Below are 20,896 nucleotides of genomic sequence, written 5' to 3'. Positions count from 1 at the left end.
TTGAGCTGTTTGTTTTGATATTGAGTTGTATGAGCTGTTAGCATATTTTGGAAATTAATCCCTTGTTGGTTGCATCATTTGCAAATATTTTCTCCCAGTCTGTAGGCTGTCTTTTCGTTTTGTTTATGGTTTCCTTTGCTGTGCAAAAGTTTATGTTTGATTAGGTCCCATTTATTTATTTTTGCTTTTATTTCTTTTGCCTTGGGAGACTGACCTAAGAAAATATTGCTACGATTTATGTCTGAGAATGAGAAAAACAGCATTTTAAAAGGTATTTGTTGGTCTAAGCATGAAGCACAGGCCACTTTTATAAGAATCATCTGGGCTCTTGTTAAAATCGCAACTTTTAAGACCTTAGTCTAGACCTTTCCCTGGAGTTTGAGGTTCAGGAATCTGTATTTTGAACAATTTCTCTGGTAGATTCTGATGTTCACTATAGTTTGAGAACTGCTGGATAGCAAATGTCCAAGATTTCTTTAAATATTTTTCATACTGTGATCTCTGATTCCAATGTCAGTTGGTTTTGCCATTCAACTTTAATTATGTTTCTGTTTTGGTGTATCTGGTAGGTAACAATTGAGACATGCAGCACTTGTTTACTGAGTCCTTAAGACAGGAAAGGCCCTTCCCCTTATGGGGTTTACATTCTCTTTTGGATACACATAAAATAAAAAAATAACTAATGTAATTTCAGTGAGTGAAGAATGCCATGAAGAAAATAAAAAAGAGAAATGGGATCAAAAATAATATTTATGGAGAAGGCAGTCAAGGATTTCCAGGGCCACCCAGTCTGACAACTTCAAAGACCATCACTTACTTTGACTACACCGTACATGATGATCCCTGGAGCTGTGCCAAGCTTTGTCACTAGAGAAGGCCATGCTATGGACGTGACTTTTCAGCTGAGACTTGGATGATAAGAATGAGCTGAGTGTGTGTGTGAAGAACCTTTGATATTAGCCTAAGGAACAGCACACTCTGAAGTGGGAGTGAGTATGACTTGTTCCAGAAAAAGACAAAAACCAGTGTGGGAGCCTGGTGGGAAAAGTGGGGAGAGCTGTGAGAGACAAAGCAGAAAGAAAGCTATTGTAAGATATGGGGAAAAAACTCAGGCCTAGCAGGCAACTTTACCACATTTCCATAGTCAGTATACTTTTTCAATATCTGAGACCACTGGGGCACAACATCTATTCTGTGCACAAACCTTCAACACTCTCTCACACCTCAACATTCTCAACTGCTCTTTTGGCTTCTTGCTTCTTTGGAAAAATAAATGCTATCACAGAAGAGATTGTCTATATGTCCCCCAGCACCAAACATACCAATTTACCTGCCTCAGCACCTATGCTCGCTACTTTCCCTGCAGTGACAAATCTTCCTATGGTAGCCGTTCTCCTTGCAATGGATCACCTACTCCAGGACTCTGATTGTGTGATTATCCCCATTTTCCCTTGAGCCATCAATATTCCTCTTTCTACTAGATGAGTGAATATATGCATGAATGAACAAACAGATGAACTAATGAAAGATTTGAGAGTTGGGTTGGGGGTATAGAGGGAGGTGTTAGTGTGATTCTCAGATGTTTCACCTGATTATCTGTGTGACAGGTAGTGATATTAACTGGGATGAGCAACATGTAATGGATCCTTTCTGGAGGGAACATGATGGGCCATCCTGATTTCTCAGTATCTTTGTACACCCAAGTGGGAAAGTTAAGAATGCAGCAAGATATTTAGATCAGAGACTGAGCTAGAGAGGGAAATGCAGGAATCATATGTGGATGGACAGCAATTGAAGATATAAGTATAGATGAGATGGCTGCCAAAGGAGAGAACATGGCATGAAAGGGAAAGGTGGGCATGTGCTTTACAAGCCTGAAGAGACCCAAAGCTTTCACCTCGGCTGTCCTTCAGACTCAGGCAAGTAGGAAGTGAAGACTAATGCAGAGTTGTAAATGGCCTGGCTAAGACTGAATGAGTTCCCCAGCAAGGACCAATCTGCAAAGACTGGGAGAATGTTTCTTCTTTTTCCTTCTTCTTTAACTTCTATTGACTCCAGGTATTTAAAGTAACTGTCAAAACATCAGCTGACCACTAAGCTTAGGCAACAGACTTTAATGGACACACATGATAAAGAATACAGACTTTACAAAAATTGTTTTAAAAAAATCACTAAACAAACAATCAACCACAAACCAATAGCCAGCAACAACAAATCTTGGGGAGAGGGAAGAATATGATTTCCAGAGTCACCACATAGTAATATTCAAAATGTCCAGTTTCAATAACAAAAAATTATGAGGCACACAAAGTACAGCTTATTCACAGGAAAAAAATTAATAGAAACTGTCCCTCAAAACTGTAAATCAGGGCTTCCCTGGTGGTGCAGTGGTTAAGAATCTGCCTCCCAGTGCAGGAGACAGAGGTTCGAGCCCTGGTCCGGGAAGATCCCACATGCCGCGGAGCAACTAAGCCCATGCACCACAACTACTGAGCCTGAGCTCTAGAGCCCACGAGCCACAACTACTGACCCTGCATGCCACAACTACTGAGGCCCAAGTGCCTAGAGCCCCTGCTCCACCACAAGAGAAGCCACCACAATGAGAAGCCTGCACACCTCAATCAAGAGTAGCCCCTGCTTGCCCCAACTAGAGAAAGTCTGTGCGCAGCAACAAAGACCCAACGCAGCCAAAAATAAATAAATTTATATATATATATATAAAAGACTTTAAATCAACTGCCTTTAATATGACCAAAATGGTAAAGAAAAAGAACTAAAATAAACCAGGTGAATGATGTTTTGCCAAATAGGGGATATCAGTAAACAAGAAGAAATTATTAAAAAAAACAATAGAAATTCTGGAGCTGAAAAGTACAGTAGCTGAAATGAAAAATTCAGTAGCAAGGTTCAACATCAGATGTAGACAGGCAGCAGAAAGAATCAGGGAACTTTAAGATAAGTCTATTGAAATTACCCAGTCTGAGGAGCAAAACGAAAAAGGAGAAAGAGAGAAAGAAGAAAGATTATTTGAAGAAATGATGGGTAAAACTTTTAAAATTTAAGGACAGTCACAAATACACACATCCAAGAAGCTCAACAAATTTAAATCAGGATACACTCACCAAGACACATTACAGTCAAATTCTCAAAACCAAAGACAAAGAGAGTATCCTGAAAGCAGCAGTAGGCATCAGGTTTTATTTGGACCCTGGTCCGGGCAAACTGTTAAAAAAACTATAACAGAATTGGGAATTTGAACACGGATTGGACATTAAATGATACTAATGGATGATTAATTGTTAGGTGTGATAATGGTATTATGATTGTCAGTAAAAAAGAGTCCTTGTAGATGTGCACTTTGAAATACTTATGCACAAAGTGATATTATGTCTGGGATTTGCTTCAAAAATAATCTTTAAGGGTGGGAAGTGGGTAAGGATATAGATGAAATAAGATCGGCCATGAGTTGTTCCAGTACACTTTCAGTTGTTGTGTACACTGGGTGATGAGTACATTGCCTTTCATTATACTATTCTATTTTTGCATGTTTGAAATTTTTCCATAACAAAAAATAAAGTTAATGTAAACTATAAATAGAAGGAATTTTTAATCAAAAACAGGAACAAAACAATAAAGTGTTAAGAATAATTAGAAACAACTCCATCTCCTTGATTCACTTCCTGTTGCCCCCACCATGCATTTGCGTATAGAGAAAACGAGAAAACAGTGGGTATTGGTAACAAGGAGGACAACAGTTTGGGGGTGGGGTGTTTGGGGCACCTTGCTCATCATAGATATTCTTGAATTAATTTTGTTTTTTTAGAATATTGCATTAAAGTGCGATTTATCTTCAGTACAGAGGGGTTTTGCACCCCCTAAAATGTTACACCTGAATCCTGGAAGGGGGAGGGGTGTATCCTGGGAGCAGAGGAGGGCAAAGGCAAGTCCCCAGAAGAGCAGTGGGAATGGCCAACGGCCCCCTGGGAAGATACTGTCCTACGGCCGTTAGAGAAAGGCCCAGGAACACACAAAAAAAGGAGAGCTTCGGGGCCCAGGCCGGTGCTTGGACAAGTGACACGGGGTGCAGGGGCAGGTGCGCACGGCCGGCTCGGCGCTACCCCGTAGTGCAGGAGAGGGCGTGGCAAGGGCGTGGCGTCCCGCGGTGACGGAGGCCCCACGTGAACGGCCAGTGCCGACTGGCGCTCGCCGCGCTCTAACGGTAGACCAAGCTGTTGCTCGCTGCCTTCTCGGTCCCTGCGGGAGTGCGGGCCGGGGGCGGCCCCCAAAAGTAAGAGGCGCGGGAGGAGCAGGTAAGGGACCCGGAGGGGTGTCCCCAGAGGTGGCGTTGGCGAGCGGACATGGCCTGCGGACCCCTCCCCGGGGATCCGGTTGCCCCGGAGCGGAGACCGCAGCCCCCATGCCCCCTGCGGCCTGGCGTTTGGCCACAGAAAACGGTAGGCCTTCTCTGGGGGCGGGCCGCGCGGCCCTGAGGCGACTGCCTGCTTCTCGCAACACAGCGAGCTTTTCCGACACCCCCGCCCCGCCCCCTTTCTTCTCGGGGTAGAAAATGGTGGTCGGCGCGGGGGCGGCTGAGGATGGGAGCCGGGGACGCTGGGTGGGGGTGGCCGGGGGTGGGAGATGCGGGGCTGAGAAGGGGCCGAGTGTCCGGATGCAGCAGCGCCCCTTCCCCCACCCTTACTCTCTGCAGGTCTGCGAGTCGAAGTGTCGCGGCGGCGCACTTGCAGCAAGAATCGGGAGGGGCAGGAGACCGCGAGGATAGGCCCAGGTCAGTGCGGGGGACAGTTGGGCTGTGGGGAGAACGTGTGGCTAGCCCTAAGAAGCCTCAAATACTCCCCCCTACCCTATCCTCCATTTTGGTGCTTGCAGAGACGTGGGCATGGATAGGCAGGGCAAATGGTGGGTTTTGGGCGAGGGAGGGGGAGAGCTTGGACTGGGGGCCCCCTAGAGGGCATAAGGAGCCTCTCAGGTGGGAAAACGAAAATTTGAAGAGCCTTTACATCCGGGGCTGGAAGTCTTGAGAGGTGCTTAGTAGGGCCTCTGTCCTCGGTGCTGATTAGTCCACCCAGAAAATAGTCCATTCTCTTGTCTTTTGTCTTCTAGGAGCAAATGGCGTCCAAAGGGGAACAAGCAGTAAAAAATCTCAACATGGAAAATACCCAACAGGAAAAGGAAGGCGGGGACCAGGCCCCTTTGCAGAATGGAGAGGAATCACGCGATTTAGGAGGGGGTAGAGGCCAGAAGCCTGGAGGAAATGTCAGGCTGGGACGGATTAGACGACTTGTCCCTAATTTTCGATGGGCCATACCCAGCAGGCATATTGATCACAATGAAATGGGGGATGATGTAGAAAAGCACGTAGGGCAGATGATGGAAATCAGGAGAAAGACTAAGAAGCAGCAAATGAGGCATCATTTGCGCTACCAAACTCCTGAACCTGACAATCATTATGAGTTTTGCCTTATACCTTGAATCCTAAGATTATCCCTGAGGTCAGTAATGTGGCCTCTGCTCTACATGCTTGTAGTTTTTCTGATTTACTTTTTCTGTAAACCTTTTGGTGTTTCCACTTACCAGTTTCTAATTGAATATTGCTTTGTCTCTGTGAAACTTTCTGTCAGCAGGGCAATTTCATCCAGTTATAGGAAAATTATTCTTTTCATAATATGAAATTAATAAAGCAGTTTACAAAGCAATCTTCCTGTGACACACAAGTCTTTATTTTTTGTTAATGTTACCTTTCCTCTCCTAGATCCCTGGACTCAAAATCTCAATTGTCTTTGACTATTTTTTCTTGTCCTCAACCAACCAGAAAGGATCGTATTCATAATTCAGTATCTGATATTTTAAGAATGTATGTCATACTGTTTTTCAAGGAGTGTGAGTCCACCATCTGCATAAAAATACCTTGATGGGGGAGCTTTTTTCTTTTTGCGGTATGCAGGCCTCTCACTGCTGTGGCCTCTCCCGTTTTGGAGCACAGGCTCTGGACGCGCAGGCTCAGCGGCCATGGCTCATGGGCCCAGCCGCTCCACGGCATGTGGGATCTTCCCGGAGCGGGGCACAGACCCGTGTACCCTACATCGTCAGGCAGACTCTCAACCACTGCGCCACCAGGGAAGCCCGATGGGGGAGCTTTTTGAGAATGTAGGACCTCTGGCTCCTATCTTCCAGACCCACAGAGTTGGATTCCAAAATTTCCATTTATTAGTAAACTCTCCAGGTAATTCTAGTGTACACTGAAGTCTGAGGCCACTATTGTTTGTATGTATGTTGGATATCTGTGTACATATGTGTGTATCATTGTATGTATATTCCATGAACATATGTGTGTTTCATGTCATTAAGTGTAAACAAAGTACGTGGAATAACAGGATGAATACTCCTGAATTCAATGGGCAAAAACGTTAAAAAAGTACAAGACCCTAAAATAGACTGATTATAAGAGTGGTAGGGACAGTGGCAGATGAGGGTACTAGAGTTCAGAGATGCTAAGTACCAAGGTTACCCTCTGCTGTACATCTTGGTGGGGGGCTCTGATCTGGGACATTTTCTATAGGACTTTGTCATCTGGAGGTGGAGAATATTTGACTTTTGTAACTGATAACAAGCTGAGGAAGATCAAACTCAGCAAGACTGAGGCTGTTGTTCTATATTTTGCTTTTTAGTGTTTCCAATGTAGACACTTTGGAAAAGTGTAGACATTTTAATTTTTAGAATAGAGCAGAAAGAAATCTTAAAGTTTCTTCAATCCAGTGTACTTCAAAGTGAGAATTGCCACCTATTACAACTCTTGAAATGAGTTTTGTGGGTCACAAGCAATTTTTTAAAAAGAATAAACCAAAAAACATCAGAGTTCATCACCCATGAGTAGTGTTAAGAATTATTATTTTGAGAAACTTGTTTTAGTTTTACATGTAAGAAATATTGTCACCTTATAAGATGTATTTCTAACTGTAGGTCACAGGGTAAAAAAACGAAGTCATTTTATCAGTCCAAACTTCATTTCACAGATGAGGATACTGGTAGGAAAGTGATTTTTCCAAGGTCACACAGCCAGTGAGTAGTAGAGCTAGGACCAGTTTCCAGTTCAGGGTGATTGTCTCCTCACCACAGTACCTTCACAAGACATGACTTGGAAATTTTTGCAGTGTGTGCTTATTGCCAGTGGTGTGTATGGACAAACTTACACAACTTATACAAAATCACTGTTTATTGATGTTCACACTTTAGTCATCAGAGTCCCTGCATGTTCAATTGAGAAACATATTTAAGGAGGACTCTGACCGTTAATGTTTTGGGGCTGGAATGATCTTTCATTTTCTGTCTAGAGGAAGGGAGAGTCTGATAAAAAAAAATGCACGGGTGAACTTAAGGCACTTCATAAAGGCTAGCTGATGGAGTGATGTTCGTAAATGGCTTTTTGGTCCCTCAGAAAATCAATACTGTGCCTTCTACCCCAATCCTAGATTTCCCAAAGCAGCCTCACTTTTTAAAAAATATGGGAATGAGATTAGAACTTGACTGGTCGAAGGAAAGCAAGGCATCCTCACCAGGGTTTTTGGGGATGGTGGGGGATGAGGACAGACTTTCTGGAAGAAGTAAGGGTCAATATTTTGGTTCAGAGTATGGTTTTTTGAAGAACTGAAATCCCCTCCCATTGGTGTTTCTGAGGGAGCGGGATGATGCAGTCAGAACTTTCTGGAAGTGATAAAGTTCAAGGAATAAGGTCACAATGTGATTGTGGAAAGAGAAATTAACATCACACTCCTGGGAGTTCCGCTTATGGTAGGGGATGAGTACAGAATTTTCTAGAAGCAGTAAAGTTCAGGGACCATGATCAAAACATGATTGCTTAAAGTCGAACTGAAGGAAGTGCCCTTTCCTGGATGTTTCTGTAAGGGTGGAATGAGGCCAGAACTTTCCGGAAAAAAGTAAAAGGGAACCGAGTCAGAAGGTGATTGAAGGAGAACTGAGTATCACGTGAATGCTTCCATTAATTTATATATCCCATAGGAGAGTCAGTTTTCCCTGATCTTGGTGAACAGTACAATCTGACTTTTTAAGGTAATGATGGAGAGATGTCAGTGGGAGTGTCCTAAAGAAGCCTGTAAGGAAATAAAATGAATCTCTTATGAAAACAAAAGAAAAGTGAGTCAACCAGGAACAACAAAAGGAACTAATACATTCATCCCTATCAGTTGTTTATACTTTCATGTTGATAAATTTTTAGTATCTTGAGGAAAATATGTATGTTTTTACAGATTTTCATGCAAGGATTGGGATAGAAGTCTAGTAAATAAGGAGAAAACGGGGAGATCTCTGAGGAGGGTCAACCTTTCAGCAGCATATGCTGTTTTCTTCAAATTACAGAAAATGGAAATATCACTGAGGGAGTATTTAAAGAGACCAGCAAGGAAAAAAATGAACTTACAATGAAAAAAGCAAAAACAAGTAAATCAAATATCATGAGAATAAACAACAAGACAGGTTATCACTCTCAGCCTTTTCAGTTAGTACCTACAAGTGAGTAACTATTTTAGCTTTATTAAGGTACAATTGCACAACATTGTAAATCATCTATACTTCAATTTTTTAAAAATGTACAATTAAAGTTTTAGAAGTACCTAAAGTATTCAATTTGATCTGTTTTACATATATTTAGGCCTATGAAACCATGATCATAATCAAAATAGCAAACACTTCCATCATCTCCCCAAATCTCTTTCATCCCATGTGTAATCTCTCCCTCCTTACACCCCCAACCCCACTCAACCTCTGAGCTGTTTTTTGTCACTATAGTTTTCATTTTATAGTATTTTTAAATATAAAATGAATCATAGAGCACATGCTCTTTTATTTTTGTCTGGCTTCATTCATTAAACAACGATTTTACATGAAATAATAGCATATTCCTTTCTATTGGTGAGTGGTATTACATGGTACGGTGAATGGTTATCCATTCATCTGTTAATGGACATTTAGGTACATTCCAATTTTTGGCTATTACAAATAAAGCTGATATGAATATGCACGTACAAATTTTCATGTAGACATATGTTTTAATTTTCTTGGGTAAATACCTAGGAATGGAATGGCTATGTTGTATGGAAATTGTAAGTTTCATTTTTAAGAAACTGCCAAACTGTTTTTCCAAGGAGGTTTCACCATTTACATTTCTATCAGTAGAGTATTGGAGTTCTAATTTCTCCTCATTCTCAGCAATACTTAGTATGGTCACGATATTTTTGTCAATATTTAAAATTTTTAACCATTCTAAAGAGTGTGTAGTACTATCTTGTGGTTTTCATTTTCATTTCTCTGGTGAATAATGATACACAGCATATTTTGATATTTTGACAATGTTTTTTTTTTTTTTTTAATTTATTTATTTATTTATTTTTGGCTGCGCTGGGTCTTCGTTGCTGCGTGCAGGCCTTCTCCAGTCGCAGAGAGCGGGGGCAACCCTTCCTTGCGGTGCGCGGGCTTGTCATTGTGGTGGCTTCTCTTGTTGTGAAGCACGGGCTTCAGTAGTTGTGGCGCTTGGGCTCAGCCACCCTGCAGCATGTGGGATCCTCCCGGACCAGGGCTCGAACCCGTGCACCCTGCACCGGCAGGCAGACTCTCAACCACTGCGCCACCAAGGAAGCCCTTGACAATGTTTTAATTGAATTTTTTGTTTTCTTTTGCTGAGTTTTAAGAGTTCTTTAAATATTCAAGATATAAGTATTTTATAAGATGTGCAATCTGCAAATATTTTCTCCCAGCATGATTTGCCTTTTCACTCTCTTAACAGTGTCTTTCACAGAGCAAAAGTTTTCATTTTGATAATGTCCAATTTATCATTTTTTTTCTTTTATGGGTGTCATACTTGTAAATATTTTCTTTTGGTGTCATACCTGAAAACTCATTGCCAAAACCAAGATCACACAGATATTCTCCTATATTTTCTTCCAGATTCTTATGCTTTACATTTACATTTTATGATTTACATTGTGTTGTACATGTATATTTAATACATTTAGATATATTTCAATGAAAATTAACATTTAAGTATATTATACTTTGAGTTAATTTTTCTATAAGTTGTGAGGTATGTTTTGAAGTCCATTTTTTTTAGTTATGCATGTCCAGTTATTTTGGTTTCATTTCTTCTTTTCCAATATATGTTTCTTGGGACTTTGTTCATAGACAATAATGTCATCCACAAATATGGAAATTTTTTCTTTACTTTACAATTTGTATATCTTTTATTTCTTTTTCTTGCCTTGTTGCACCAGATAAGACTTCCATTATGATGTTGAATAAGAGTGCTGAGAGTGGATATTCTTGCCTTGTTCCCAGTCTTGAGAGAAAATATTCGGTCCTTCACCATTTAATATGTTAGCTGAAGGTTTTTTGTAGAAGCCTTTTATCAGGTTGTGGACGTTGACTTCTATTCATAGTTTGCTAAGAGTTTTCATCATTAATAGATATCGCATTTTGTCAAAAGACTTCTTTGCATCTATGGCTATGCTCATGTGTTTTTTCTTCTTTGGGTTCTTAATGTGATGGATTGCATTGCTTGATTTTCAAATATTGAATTAGCCTTTCATTCTCGGGATAAACCTCACTTGGTTGCAGTAGATTGTTCTTTCTATATATTGAAAATTTTAATCTGGTAATATGTGGGATATTGGTTTTAGTTTTCTTTATTTGTACTATATTTCTCTGCTTTGGTATCAGAGTAATGTTGACATTGCAAAATGAGTTGGAATGTATTTCTTCCTTTTCTGTATTAGTTTTCAATTGCTGTCATAAGAAATTACCACAAACTTAGAGCCTTAAACAATACAAATATATTATCTTATGATTATCTAGGTCATAAGTCTCACCTGCCAAAAATCAAGATGTCAGCAGAGCTGTATTCCTTTCTGGAGGCTCTAGGGGAACATCTGTTTCTTTTCTCACAAAGACTATTGGCAGAATTTAGTTCCTTGTGGTTGTAGGACTGAGATCCCTGTTTTCTTACTGACTATCAGCTAAAGGTCATTCCCAGCTTCCAGAAGTCACCCACATATTTTGGCTCATGACCCTCTTTCTCCATCTTCAAAGCCAGCAATGGCTGGTAAAGTGCTTATTACATTTTGAATTTCTCCTTCTCCTTCTATCTCATCTCTCTGACCTAGATTGGAAATGTTCTCTGCATTTAAGGATTAGATTGGGCTCACATGGATAATCCAGGACAATCTCTTCATCTCAAGGTCCAAACCCTTAATCAAATCAGCAAAGTCCATTTTGCCATGTAACAAAACATGTTCATAGGTTCCAGGGATTAGGGTGTGGATATTTGTAGGATCATAATTCTGCCTACCACATATTCTATTTTCTGGAAGAGAGTGTGTACAATTGGTGCTTTTTCTTCTTTAAATGTTTGGTAGAATTTGCCAGTGTAACTATCTGGGCCTAGAGTTTTCTTTCTGGATGGTTTTAAACTATGAACTTGATTCTTTTAATAGTTGTAGGGCCATTGAGTTTATCTATTTTATCTAGGGTGCTGTTTAAATTAGACAATATCTATTGATTTGTGTTCAAATTAACTGTCTCCTTCCTCTGTCATCTCCATACTTCCATTGAATCCATCATGTCAGTTTTAAAATTTAGTTATTGCATTTTACAGTTCTAAAACTTACATTAAGTTCTTTTTATATTTATTTCTTTGCTGATAATTTCATTTTTAATTAGTTTTTCAAGAGTGATGGCTCTTTTGAGCATTTTTATAATAGTTGCTTTAAAGGCTAGCAAATATTTACAGACAGCATCTGTCATCCCATCATTGGTGTCTGTTGACTGTCTTTCCCCATGCTTTTTGAGATTTTCATGGTTTCTTATATGCTGAGTAATTTTGGTTCGTATATGGGACATTGAATATCGTGTTACTAGATTTTGGGTCTTGTTTAAATCTATCAGTTTGATGGCACTTTGGATTCTGGTGTTCTTTCCCAATACATCTGCCATTTAATGTTTCCTTTACAGAGAACTCAAATAGCTGCACCACACATTCTGTCTGGTTTTTCACAACTGTGTTCAGTGCTACAGAAAGTTAGAATGTGCCTATTCTAACTTACTTGGAATGAGAACAGCACTGTTTAAATCTTTATGTTTACTTTTAATTTTTTAACTTGAAGAAAAATCACAAACTTAGAGAAAATTGCAAAAACAGTACAGAGAATTTTTTTCCCTGAATTATTTGAGAGTAATGCCAGCCTGATGCCCCGTTAATCTTATGGTATGCAGAATTTGAAGAGGGCCCCTATGTTTTTCACCTCCTACCATTATGTTACATATATGGCAAAAGGGAGATTATTCAGGTGGGGCTAATTTAATCACACAAGCCCTTCAAAAGGAGAAAATTTTATATGGCTGTTGGCAGAAGGGAAGTGAGAGAAATTGGAAGCATGATAAAGCTTGGATGCATCACCATTGCTGGTCTGAAGATGGCAGGGGTAAAGTGCAAGGACAGAGAGAAACCTCTAGGAGCTGACAGCAACCCCCCATCAAAAGCAAGCAAGGAGATGGGGATATCAGTCCTATCACTGCAAAAAAATTGAATTCTGCAAACAACCTGAATGAGCTTTGAAGGGGCTCTTCCCCTGATCCTCCAGATAAGAGCCCAGGACAGCCAACACCTTGATTTCAGCCTCGTGAGACTCTAAGCAGAGAACTAGTCAAGCCCTCCCAGACTATTGACCTACAGAACTGTGAGCTAATAAAAGGCATTGTTTTAATCTGCAAAGTTCATGGTAATATATTACACAGCAGTAGAAAATGAACATAACCCCAAGCATCTTTAGTGCACATTTTCCACAAACACAGACATTTTCCAGCATAACCACAATACAATTATCAAAATCAGAAATTAACATTGATACATTACTACCATCTAAACTCAGACCCCAGTGGATTTTTAGCAGTTATTCTAACAATGGCAAAAGAATCCAGTTCAGAATCACTGGTTGCATTTAGTTGTCATGTCTATTATCCTTCAGTATAAAGTATGCCCTCAAGTCATGACTTTCATGACGTTATAGTTTAGTTATTTTTTACATTGCCCCTAAATTTGGGTTTGCCTGATATTTCTTCTTGAGTGGATTCAGGTTATGCATCTTTGGCAGGAATGTCTCAGAAGTGTTGCTGTAGTATTTTCTTTCTATCCTATCAGGTTTGTGAGGAGCCTCTTCAGACTGACCTCTGTGTCCTTTTGGTATGCCTCCCCCCATCATTTTTTGAGCACTTTGCTTTCTGGCACAGCAAAATGTTCCTGGCCCATTGTGTTCTTTACCTGCCCCATCCATGTAATCAGACATTTCTCCAAGGAATTCTTGTTCTTTTTATTGAATAATGGTATTTAGAAGACAAGATATGGATACTAGGTGTGCTTATTGCTATTGGGGTGCTGGGCTCCCAGGCTCTCTGGGAGAAAGAATTAGAGTGAATTAGAATTAGAGTGGAAAGAATTAGACAATATTTGTATGTATATATATACACACACAGACATAGGTACTCATACATATATATCAATACATTCACACATTTACATCTATACAGAGGCATACCTCAATTTGCTGTGATTCGAAGACACTACTTTTTTACAAACTGAAGGTTTGAAGCAACCATGCATCAAGCAAGTCTACTGGCACTATTTTTCCAACATTTGCTCACTTCATGTCTCTGTCACATTTTAGTAATTCTTGCAATATTTCAAACGTTTGCATTATTATTATATTTGTTATAGTGATCTGTGATCAGTAATCTTTGCTGTTACTACCACGATGCACTGAAGACTCAAATGATGGTTTACATTTTTTTAGCAATAAAGTATTTTTAAATTAAGGTAGTTACTTTTTTTTAGACATAATGCTATTGCACACTTAACAGACTACAGTATAGTGTAAACATAACTTTTTTTTTTTTTTTTTGGCGGTACGCGGGCCTCTCACTGCTGTGGCCTCTCCCGTTGCGGAGCACAGGCTCCGGACGCGCAGGCTCAACGGCCATGGTTCACGGGCCTAGCCCCTCCACGGCATGTGGGATCTTCCCGGACCGGGGCACAAACCCGTGTCCCCTGCATTGGCAGGCAGACTCTCAACCACAGCGCCACCAAGGAAGCCCTAAACATAACTTTTATATGCACTGGAAAACCAGTGTGACTCACTTTATGCAATATTCCCTTTATTGTGGTGGTCTGGAACCGAGCCAAAAATATCTCCAAGGTATGCCTGTATTCCTTTAATTATGTGTATCATAATGTATTGAGCCAATCCTCTACTCATGGGTATTTGTGTTGTTTTCAAATTTCAATATTATCATTATTGTTCTAATTGACATCTGTATACAAACCCCACTCCATAAAGGTTGTGCTTATATATTACTCCCACCCACAGCATATAATAGTTCTATTTACTGACACCCAAGCAAGCACAGAATCTTATCAACCTTTTTAATCTTTTCTGATTTGATTAGACAAAAGAAGGATTTCTTTTGTTTTTGTTTGTAATTTTTCTGTTGTTAGTTGAGTTTCCATTTGTTTATTGGCCCTTTATGTTTCCCTTACTGTGAATTTCCCATTCATATCCTGAGTCCGTTTTGCTATTGAGTTGTTAGAGCCACTCAAATATGATTAACTCCAAATCTATAATACATGTTGTAAATATTGCATTGCATTGCATTGTTTATATGTATTTTAACATGCTTTATGATGTTATTTTGTTTTAAGGCATTTATAATATTCTTTATGGAACTTTCTGATTACAGTAATAATACATGCTTATAGGAGAAAAAGAAAAGGAAAAGAAAATTTGAACATGCTAATAGGAAAAACATTCAAAGACTAGAGTATGGTAATAACTTTTCTAATATCCTAAAGTTAAAAACATTAAATTGGCCCAGAGGACACAGCAAGACATAGTTGTTAAGAACCTTGACTTTAGATATAGGCAAATTGGGTTCAGTTCTTACTTTGCACAATTCGCTTAACTCCTTTGTCCCTCAGGTGTCCTGTTCGTAAAAAGTAATTCTAATGTATTTCAAATAGTTATTGTTAAGATTAATTTATTTCATTAATTTATTCAACAAATTTATTGAGTACCTACCAATTACTATTTTAGGTCAGTAGTTCTTAAAGTGTAATGGCCAGACCAGCAGCATCACCTAGGAACTTGTTAAAATTGCAAATTCTCATGCCCCACTCCATACTGAATCAGAACTCTGGGGGTAGGCCTCAGCCATCTGTGTTTACAAGTCTGCCAGGTGATTATGATGTGCTCTAAGGTTTGAGAACCACTCCTCTAGGCATCAGGGTTATAATGGAGCCCAAGACAGACAGAAGAAACAGATTGAAGGTTACAAGTATGAAGCACTTGTCTCATAAGCACTCAGTCAGGACAGCCCTGAGAACCAATAAAATGACATTATGTACTATCTTTTCACTATGCTTTTCTAAGCAGGAATTTTCCAAGCACATTTGTTGGTCCACCAAACAGCATGAACTTTTGGAAAGGGAGATGGAGGTTGCAGTACTCCACTATTGCACTAGTTGTAATAGTTGTGGTGAAATTATGGTAAACATTCAACCCAATAAAAAGAACAAGAACAAAAGCCAAATATCAAAGGAAAGGGCCTTTTAAAAATTGATCCCAAGGTAGGTAGGAGTGGTACATTCCTGCCTTGATGGGGTGTTTAATATATGTAAGATATCTAGATAGTAAGGTACCTTAGTAGGCACTTAGGAGACCAAGATGACAAAAGATATCTTTGTTTTAACTGGGCACAATATATGGGAAATAATGATACTTAACACAGTACTTAGCCTTATAGATTGATTTGTGGGATATAGATTGTGTGAGAGTAAGGAGTGTAATGTTCCAGCTTGAACTTAGTGGGCCTCTATAAAATTAACAAGTTCAGATAAGCCTCCTGACCTGGAAGAGTGGCCTTAATAGGAGAAAATATAATGATTTGAACTTAATGAAACAGTCAGGCAGACAGAGTTATGCATGTCAGAGTGGCAAAGCAGGAGCAATCCTCACTATAGTGTGGTGCCTGTTGCTCAAATTTAATTGCTTCCCCACCTCCCTAGCCCCCAATGCATTCATCATGGATAGGAGGTGCCTGTAAGTTAAAATAACTTTGTGTTTGTATGTATGATGCATCAGGGCCCAAGCAACAGTACCTATCTGGGTAAATATTAAAGTGGAGAGAAAAACATTTTTTGTATTTTTTGCATATCTGTATTTTCTCATTTTCCTGAGAACATGTTTTACTTGTGTCACAAAAATAATAAAATGTTTAAAAATAAAAAAGTGAAAATTATTAAAATAAGTCAGTTGATACACACACACACACACACACACACACACTACTTTTCAACCTCCTTTATTCACAGTACAATATATAATGACATTTTTTCTGTGAAAATTGGAAAAAATCCCCTACTAAAATGCAAACTTGCATATAGAATCACAAGACAAAATCCAATGAGATACTGCTAATAACAGGAACATCTAAAACCAGTACCATCTCAGTCTCCCAAGGCAATAGAAATAAAAATGAAAATAAACAAATGGGACCTAATCAAACTACAAGCTTCTGCACAGCAAAAGAAACCAGAAACAAAATGAAAGGCAACCTACAGAATGGGAGAAAATATTTGCAAACGATGTGACTGACAAGAGCTTAATTTCCAAAGTATACAAAAAGCTCATACAACTTGACAATAAAAAAGCAAACAACCCACTCAAAAAATGGGCAGAAGACCTAAAGAGACATTTCTCCAAAGAAGAAATACAGATGGCCAATAGGCACATGAAAAGATGCTCAATATTGCTAGTTCTTAGAGAAATGCAAATCAAAACTACAATGAGGTACCACCTCACGTGGGTCAGAAAGACCATCATTAAAAAGTCTACAAATAACAAATGCTGGAGAGGGTGTGGAGAAAAGGGAACCCTCTTACACTGTTGGTGGGAACGTAAGTTGGTGCAGCCACTGTGGAAAACAGTATGAAGTTCCTCAGAAAACTAAAAATAGGATTACCATATGATCCAGCAATCCCATTCTTGGGCGTATATCCAGACAAAACTATAATTCAAAAAGATACATGCACCCCTATGCTCACAGCAGCACTATTCACAATAGCCAAGACATAGAAACAACCTAAATGTCCATCAACAGATGAGTGGATAAAGAAGATGTGGTACATAAGTACAATGGAATACTACTCAGCCATAAAAAGGAATGAAATAGGGCTTCCCTGGTGGCGCAGCATTTGAGAGTCCGCCTGCTGATGCAGGGGACACGGGTTCATGCCCCGGTCCAGGAAGATCCCACATGCCACGGAGTAGCTGGGCCCCTGAGCTATGGCCGCTGAGCCTGCGCGTCCGGAGCCTGGGCTCTGCAACGGGAGAGGCCACAACAGTGAGAGTCCCGGGTACTGCAAAAAAAAAACAAACAAAAAAAACCAACAAGGAATGAAATAATGCCTTTAGCAGCAACATGGATGCAATGAGAGATTACCATACTAAGTGAAGTAAGTCAGTAAGAGAAATACCATATGATATCACTTATATGTGGAATCTAAAATATGACACAAATGAACCTATCTATGAAACAGAAACAGAATCAGGGACAAAGAGAATAGACTGGTGGGTGCCAAGGGGGAAAGGGTGGGAGAAGGTAGCAGCAGGAGTTTGGGATTAGCAGATGCAAACTGGTATATATAGAATGGATAAACAAGGTCCTACTGTATAGCACAGTGAACTATATTCAATATCCTGTGACAAACCATAATGGAAAAGAATATGAAAAGGAATGTATATATATATATATGTATAACTGAGTCATTTTGCTGTACAGCAGTAATTAACACAACATTGTAATTCAACTATACTTCAATAAAAAATAAATTAAAAAAATAAAACCAGTACCATCAAAAGTTCAAAAGTAAGATGAGCACAGTTATAACTAGAGAATGCCACCAAAAATAAAAGTCAGGCTCTAATTATATAGGAAAAAAAAGAATTGAAGGCAAAAAGCATTAAATCTGATATGGCTGCTTCCTGGACTGTCGTTGCTTCCAATGCATTACTCTAAATTTATTTCTTAATCTTTTTTGTCTCTTCCAGACACTTTTCTATTGTGTTGTTCATTCCATCACCCATCTACTTTCTTGAATCAAGTAAAGGAGTGTAAATGTATCTCTCATCCTGTAATTCACTCCTCTGTTCTCTTCAGGTTCTTTCTTGCCTTTCTCCCATACCCAAAGGGCACCTCTAGATTCCCTCAGTCTCTTTCAACAATTTCCCCTTTAGTTCTTTCTATGAGTCTTCTTTTACTGACTGAGGGGCAAGTAGGAGCAGTGTGAAGTCCTAGTTACGTTCTGGCCTGGGCCATATCCACTCCTTCAGCCCACCAGCACCAGGGGCTCCAGTCCAGGGCACTGTGTCATACCTACCTGCCCCAATCCCAAGCAGTTTCCTCCTCCTTTTTTCCTCTTGGACTGAGACACAGCTAATGGACATTTGGACCTGCAGACAGATGAGAGACAGTGTGGTATGGCAGTGCTTGGTGAACAGACCAGTACACTAGACAAGGGTCTCCTTTAAGACTGGCCTACACCATCTCTTCAAGTCTCAAATCTCCCACTCCCCACCCTGCCTCGCCCCCACCCCCAGCCATGAAATACCCACCTTATTGGAGTAGGGAATTCGTTTTAATGATTTCTTAGTCTTTGTTAATGCACTGTGCACCCCTAGATAATCATTTGTTTTACCTCCTCCCTCTTAATTTCAAGGCTCATCTCCGTGTTTATCCACCGCTTCCCTGTAGACAGGCTGTAAAATCAAAGGATTATTTCCAAACTATTCCCAAGTCTCTGTGTTCCCTCCTTCCCTCCTGACCCTTCTTCTCCAGCCCTTCCTTCCATCCCAAGGCCCATCATTTTTGTTCCAAAAGGTTAAAGAGGTGTCGATGAAACAGGCCCAGACCGACTTCCTTCTTTGCCTTCCTTCGCCTCCACGCACCCACTCATGCCACCATCAATGCAGAGTTCCTGGTCTAATTGCTCACACAGACCTGCTTTGTTCTGGGGAAGTGTGTTCAACCCCCTCCCTCTCTTGGCCAGATGCCAGCCTTACTCGATGGAAAAGGGGAGTGAGTACTGCAGAGAAAAAGACCTGAACTAGAGGGACTTATGCACACCTTGGCTCCTGGTCACAGGAGGTCCTCGCGTCATTACCGAGCTTGCCAACCGCCCCACCTCCCTCAACTGGCTCCGAGGATCCCCACCCACCTCTCAGCCGGCAGGCTGTGCATCAGGACCTCCCACCACACTCCTGCCACATACACACTCACAGAGACCGCGCCCCTCCTTACACCCATCTGTGTGGGGAGCCCCGACGGCGCACTGCCCTGTCATTCATTCTAGTCCTCACCAATCTGAGGAACTACAAGGGACATCACAGCCTGAGGTTGGAGTTTCCACTTCTCTGGTTATTAATGAAGGTCTCCATCCACTTCGCATCCTTACTCCCACCAGGCCTTGGCCTTTTCTGCTTTTCTGTCCTCTGCCTCTCCTGCCACCTCCCTCCCTCCTCCTACCTTTCCTCCCAGCCACCAATGCCTACCAAGTAACTTGCTTTTGTCATACAAGGTGGCAGGGATCTAAAGTGTGATTTTTACTAATTCTCAAGATTTTTCTGCATAGTTTCTTTTTGAAATCATAAATACAATAAAGCTATTTTTTATTTGGGAGGAGAAAATGTTTTTTGTTTTTTTTTTTTAAGATTGTTAACATTCCTCCAGCTCCAGATTCAATTTTAACATTATTCTTTTCCCATTTCTTGGTCATTGGTTGTTTTAAGTTCTACTTTAGAAACTTTAGAAAGAATCAAGGGATTTGAAAAACAGTTTGAGTTTATGCTCTTCCAAAGAGGTAACTTATCATAACTTATCAACTTTGTAACCATAATTCACTTGCATGTAAATGATACCTGAAAATTTTAACGGTATCAGGAAGGAGAGAGACCTTAACAGAGAATGTGGTGTTATTATCACAGTCATCAAGTAACTATTAAAGTAGAAAAAGATTTTTCTGCCATCTCATATCCTCAACAAACTGCATTTTTACCTGTTTGTTCCCAAATGTATATATGTATGCAACACGCATATACACGTACGGCAGTCCAGATGGATGCATTCTTTATTAACAGTGCAGGCCTTGGCATCAAGCCTCATATAGTCTCTTACATTGCTAAACTGAGCTGGACAAGCTAATACAACTCCTCTAAAAAATAACATTGAGTTTTGGTTCATCTCCACATTAAAACATTTATTAACTACACAATAATAGCTATAAATCATGCTTACATATGTGGCTCTCCAAAACTACCATCTATGAAGTATTTGCTATGTACCAGGTACATTAGTTGCCTATTCACCTCTAACCCACACAAAAGTCCTTTGAGGTATAGTGTTATTGTCCCAATTTTACAGACAGGGAAACTTAGGTATATAGTTTTAAAAACTTGCCCAAGGTCACACAGCTCTTAAGTGTAGAGCTGAATTTGAATCCAGATCAGTTTGACACCACCACTTGTGGTCATAGCCAGTAAGCTATATTGTAAGCCCCCTGAAATATTGGTATACCTTACAGTTCTTTCTAGACCTTTTTTTCATTCTCAAAATGTTTATATTAGTTGCCTATTGCTACAGTATCAAATTACCACAAACTTAGAGGCTTAAAATGACAGAAATATATTCTCTTAAAGTTCTGGAGGTCAGAACTCCAAAGTTTGAGTTTTACAGGACTAAACTAAAGGTGTTGGCAGGACTGGCTCCTTCT

The 20,896-nt window shown here is 40.0% G+C and overlaps 1 protein-coding gene across 1 annotated transcript; it reads left to right on the top strand.

Annotated features, from left to right (window-relative positions):
• The first annotated feature begins 4,252 nt into the window (after window positions 1–4,252).
• Window positions 4,253–5,714, top strand: BEX4 (brain expressed X-linked 4). The gene is made up of 3 exons (XM_065901198.1): window positions 4,253–4,310; window positions 4,709–4,786; window positions 5,122–5,714. The coding sequence occupies exon 3, from the start codon at window positions 5,128–5,130 to the stop codon at window positions 5,488–5,490; it is 363 nt and encodes a 120-aa protein (XP_065757270.1). The 5' UTR covers window positions 4,253–4,310; window positions 4,709–4,786; window positions 5,122–5,127; the 3' UTR covers window positions 5,491–5,714.
• The last annotated feature ends 15,182 nt before the right edge of the window (window positions 5,715–20,896 follow it).

Source organism: Phocoena phocoena, chromosome X (assembly GCF_963924675.1).
Source record: "Phocoena phocoena chromosome X, mPhoPho1.1, whole genome shotgun sequence".
Lineage (NCBI taxonomy): Eukaryota > Metazoa > Chordata > Mammalia > Artiodactyla > Phocoenidae > Phocoena > Phocoena phocoena.
Note: the sequence above shows the minus strand (reverse complement) of the source record. Positions and strands in the feature narration are given on the sequence as shown.